General features: G+C 44.7%; 1 protein-coding gene across 1 annotated transcript; it reads right to left on the bottom strand.

Moving 5' to 3' along the window:
* Nucleotides 1–274: 274 nt before the first annotated feature.
* On the bottom strand, nt 275–3,556 carry bhlhe40 (basic helix-loop-helix family, member e40). The gene is made up of 5 exons (XM_079511017.1): nt 3,193–3,556; nt 3,001–3,067; nt 2,742–2,849; nt 1,921–2,044; nt 275–1,752 (listed from the first exon to the last, which is right to left on the bottom strand). The coding sequence occupies exons 1-5, from the start codon at nt 3,273–3,275 to the stop codon at nt 908–910; spliced, it is 1,227 nt and encodes a 408-aa protein (XP_079367143.1). The 5' UTR covers nt 3,276–3,556; the 3' UTR covers nt 275–907.
* Nucleotides 3,557–5,263: the final 1,707 nt, after the last annotated feature.

Genomic DNA, 5,263 nt, shown 5'->3' with positions numbered 1-5,263 from the left:
AGAATTTGTGACAACTCCGGTCACCATGAACCAGACATTGATTTGGTAACATTCTAGTGTAGAGAATGGTTTCTTGGATGTGGTGGAGCTACAGATGCACAAGGGGTAGATCCTGCACAGCCAAGTCCTGAACATTTTTACATCCTCCAGAGATTAACCAATGTTCAGGATTTTGCGTGTGGCGCTCACAGATCTACAGAAGGTAAAGCAGCATCTACAGGGGCATTTTGTTCAAATCTATACATTCATTACAAACCGGTGTATGTGGGCATACGTGCATGTTTGTGTGTGTGTGTGTGTGTGTGTGTGTGTGTGTGTGTGTGTGTGTGTGTGTGTGTGTGTGTGTGTGTGTGTGTGTGTGTGTGTGTGTGTGTGTGTGTGTGTGTGCGCGCGCACTCGCAAAGGGCATGTTAGACTGGTGGTAAAGGGTGGAGGGGCTATCTCTGTGCATCACATTCTGGATTTACCTCTGATATTTAACACCATGTTCAGAGAACCATAAAACATTGCTCCCAGTCTCTAGTCCTCTTCATCTTTGAAACAAACAGTCTTCACAGAATTTCAGAGCTATCCAGCAGGTGATCTGTGAGCCTTCGCATTTGGGAAAAACCTAAGGGTGTCTTCCCCCACCCCCAAACATTCCCTTTCAGTAGACTGAAATATATATATTGAAGAGCTGATGGTAGAGGGGCGGTGATGATCAGTATTCTGAATCAGAGTCACCGCTTGCTCTTGACAAAGAGGGAGAGAGTTGACGGGCCAAACGACTGCTGTGTTGTTGGACAGATACCAGTGCTTTACTCCCTGCCTTTCCTCGCCGGGAGGCTTCCCAGTGGGTAAACTGTTCAACCTCTTTAACATTCAGAGGGCAGGATTCAAAGAGAGAGAGGAGAAAAAGAGAATACATTTAGTCTTTGGTTTCCAAGTTCAATGGTGCGACCTGCTTTAAAGCTTGGAGGAGCGCAGGAGAATCCATTGGAGTCTGGTGCGGCACAGGGGAACCTGCCCTAGGGGACAGCACCAGAGACGAGGGGAGACTGTCCCGAGGCAAGCTAGCTGCAGAGGCACTCATGCCCGGGTACATAACGGGCATGCCTCCAGGATACCAACATTTCTCCAACATGGGCAGATACCCCGCCGCCGCTGCAGCAGAGGGGGGGATGAGGTAGAAGGGCATGCAAAATGGTGACTGGTTGGGGGAGAAGCTCATGTAGCTGCCGGGACCTCCCACTGTTTGCGTGGAGACATTCTCGTCTTCTGAGTCAGATCTGAACCTCTTGGCTCGGGGCTCATCGCCCTCTAGCTTGATGGCACCTGCCACCCGCTCTGCCAGAGCCACCCCATCCTTGGCACAGTATCCTGACCGCTGAACCTTTGAGTCCCCCTTTTCGTGTTCACCCCCATAGCCACTGTCCGTGTCTGTGTCACTGCCGCTCTGCTCGCTTATTCCGTGATATGTCCGATGAATGACGGATACACAGTTCTTGGCATGGCCCTCGGAGGACCGTGGGGGCTGCCCAGTGGGCCTCTCCAGCTTCTCGGGAGCTTTGTGGACGGGTTCAGCTGAGTGTGGGCTTGCTGGATGCTGAAGGACTTCAGCTGCTACTTTGTGAATGTGACTGATGACATGGGATGGTGTCAGGTCCCTGCTGCTCTCCTGGCTGGCCAAGTACTGTAGAACCTCCTTGGCACATAGGTGGAACCCGGAGCGGAACATCTCCTCGTTGTCCTCTGCACTGTCTCCACTGTGGTCTGTAAGGTCAGAAATGGTTGTTTTATTAGTCAAGTTCAACTGAAATTTAACAACATTTTCACAGAACTATAGCTCTGATCTGTCAGAAGTTCATCATCAGTGGTTCAGTCAAAAACAGAAGATCTACCAAATGACTTATCAATACTATATCTTGGGATCAAACTTACCAATTTGCAAGCCATTCTGCAAGGCAATAATTTTCTGCTGCTGCTGTTCCAGGAGCGTGCTCAGGGCTTTCACGTGCTTGAGAGTGAGCTCCAACACCACGGCTTTCTCCAAATGACCCAGCGTCTAAAACAGGAAGACCTTCGATAAGCATGTTGATCTTTCTTATGTAACACATTCAGCAGCTGAACAGAGAAGGACAAGCCTCTATGGGGCGTGAAGCTTGGTATAATTCACGCACACTGTAAGACAACGGCAAACAGTATAGCGTAATCAAAAACGTTTTTTAACATTGTTATATGTTAAGAAATGCATCCCGTAAAAATCACTCATTCTACAATTTTTATATTGAAAATAGCAATTCATGTTTTTTATACATATTGTATATATTTTGACCAAACTCTTAAAACAAATTAAATGTAAATTAATGCATTAATATATGTCCTAACACTATATATGCTCTTCTAAGACTATATAAGTGTGTGTGTGTGTGTGTGTGTGTGTGTGTGTGTGTGTGTGTGTGTGTGTGTGTGTGTGTGTGTGTGTGTGTGTGTGCGCGCGCGCACATGTGTGTGTGTGTGTGCGTGCGTGCGTGTGTGTGTGTGTGTAATGACTGGATATTAAATATATGTATATACATATTAATAATAAAAACACAAAGGTATAGGAGTGTATAGGACTATAGGATTAGTAGTCTCTGAACTTCTCTGAAAATTGAGATGCCACATAAAGCCTTCAGAGTCTGAAGCATATGTCGCGTCTCAATTTTTTCTTATTATTCTTATTAGTACACATGCCATATCTATAGGCAACTCCGACTCACTGTAAGTTTAAGATGTTCTGGCAGCAAATCCTTAAGCTGGGCGATGCATTCGTTGATTCTGTCACGTCTTTTCTTCTCAATCAACCTGTGAGGCAACTTGTGTGTCTCCTGCAGGGGGTAAGAATAATAGAATATTGTCAATGAAGGCTACAGAAAACACAAATGGATAAAACCAAATAATGATAAATATATAAATAGTAGCCTATTTAGCACAATATTGAGAATTAGAACGCAGTGCTGCAAGTAAAGTTAACTTTACCTTGCTGTCATCTCCGCGCTTCATGCCCCTTCTGGGTTTGTACATGTACATGGGGAAATGATCCATTCTTTGGAAGGAAATAGACATAATTTGGATTAGTCATTTGATAGAAAATTATATTAAAATATAAGATACATATGAATAGAATAGAATAGAATAGAATAGAATAATGTTTCACTAATGCAATCTTACCCCTGCATGTCTGATTCTGTCATATCCAGCGATGGGTGTTTTGGCATACAAGGTGGTGGTTGAGCACTTGTTATCCTCTCCATCTCGGTTTTATCAATTCCAAAGTTGTAATTTTTTTTAAATCCTCCAAAGCGTTCAAAATGTGCCTCCGTAGCAGCTAGAAAAACAAATATTATGCTCCCGGCGGCGTGATAACAGTAGGTCTATAATGTCGTTCTTTCTATCCAATCATTCTATGTTTTCCTTCTTCCCACTCCAAGTCTGTAGAGCGCTGCAAATGCGGTGTTGTCACTCTGAGATGCAAGCTCGTCAGTAAGAGTTTCAGGAGCCCCACGCCCGGGTAAATGTGTGTGTGAGCGCGCGAGCTGGGCGGTGTTGACGACGTGTTAAATAAACCCTGTGACTACGGGCACGTCTCTTGGTTGGAGACTGACCCAGCATCGTCACATGAGGCTCACGTGTTGAACGGCGCTTCCAAGCCGTGTGGAGTACAACCCATTTCTGTCGGATCTGCACGAGAACACCCCTCCCTCCCTCTGTCTAGCAGCGGGTCTCGTGTACCACAACGCTCCTCCGACCTGGCTGGCTGGTGTGCGCACATTTACAAACACAGACCAACCATGCAGCGCGGAACGTGCGACTTGACCACGTTTTTGTACTAGACAGAAAGTAGGGCAACTTTCCTGTTCATATGTTGACACTTGATAACGGACCATAATAGCATACTGGTAAACTGTGGAACGTTTCACGTGCACTCTTATCAAACCTTTACACGTCAATAAGTGTCTATATGCTTCTCTCACAAAGAAATAAATAATAAGGGTAATAATAATAATAAGGGTAATAATAATAATAACAATAATAATAATATGAATTCATAGTTGTGTTCAAACTTTGCCTGTAAGTCGACTTTAGAGTTTATTTGTAAATTGTGGGCTAAACAGTATTTAGGCCTCTCTGCAGGCTTTTTGTGAAGCATGTGCAGTGCACTGCAGTGATCAAAACACCCCAAACAAGAACCCTGCAGATAGTGATGGTGCATATAATCTGTTGCATCGCATGTGTCGTGGCGGGTGGTCGCCAACCATGAACACCGTGTTACGTGTTACTGTAGACTGTACCATCTGAAGCCACTGCTGCACGTGCACCTGCGCTCCAGTGCGCTGTGATGAGTCGTTGCTGTCGGGCATAAACCTCATATCTCCATATTTTAAATTGCATTCCCTACTTCACGGGGTGGCTACTATTAGTGTCACACAAAAGTAGCAAAAATAGCATATATACAAGGTCATGTTAACATAAAAGCGTGTAGTTTGTTTGGAACATGATGTTTAAGTGCACGTGATGTAGGCCTACGTGTTTTAACTGTATACCAACCAATGGCAAATGAAACGTCTAAAACAAAGAGCTTGTGACTAAACTTGGATCCATTTGAAACATGATATATATATTTTTTCCATTTCCTCCTGAAAAGTAACAGTTTTGGACATATGAGGTTTCCACCCGACAGAGACGTGTGTCTCGTGTGTGTGTGTCAGTGTGTGTGTGACTGTGGAATGGATGGATGTTTGTTGCCACCGGCTGTACTGACTGAGCTGAGCTGTCACGTTGAGCTCCTCATGGCAGCAGCGGATCCCTGCCGCTGACGTCACCCACGCACAGAACTGTCTGTCTGAGCGCAGCGCGCCTGTCTGGTTACACGCGCGGACATCTCCAGCAGCAGACTTGCGACCACTATAAATAGCCACGGCACGGGTAGTTCAGTGGCTTTGGTGGGTGATGGTTTATAAAATTAATTGTGCATAAGTCTACTTATACAACTGCAGGGCAGCTGTGTTCCTAAACACTGCACGATCATCATTTTTGTTATTATTTATTCAAATCAGAATAAAAAGCCAGAAATGTCCTTTATTCAAACATTGAACTGTGAACATGTTCGTTTTGTGTCGAGTGTAGCCTATAAACCTACACATCATCATCCTGATGTTTACTCTGAAGAGCCACATGATTAATATTCAGAAGCAGAAATTTGTAGTTAGGCCTAGCCTAAAATAGCCACCTCAATGCTGCA

The sequence above is a fragment of the Electrona antarctica genome, assembly GCF_951216825.1.
Source record: "Electrona antarctica genome assembly, chromosome: 9".
Taxonomy (NCBI): domain Eukaryota; kingdom Metazoa; phylum Chordata; class Actinopteri; order Myctophiformes; family Myctophidae; genus Electrona; species Electrona antarctica.
This window is presented reverse-complemented; position numbering and strand designations above follow the sequence as displayed.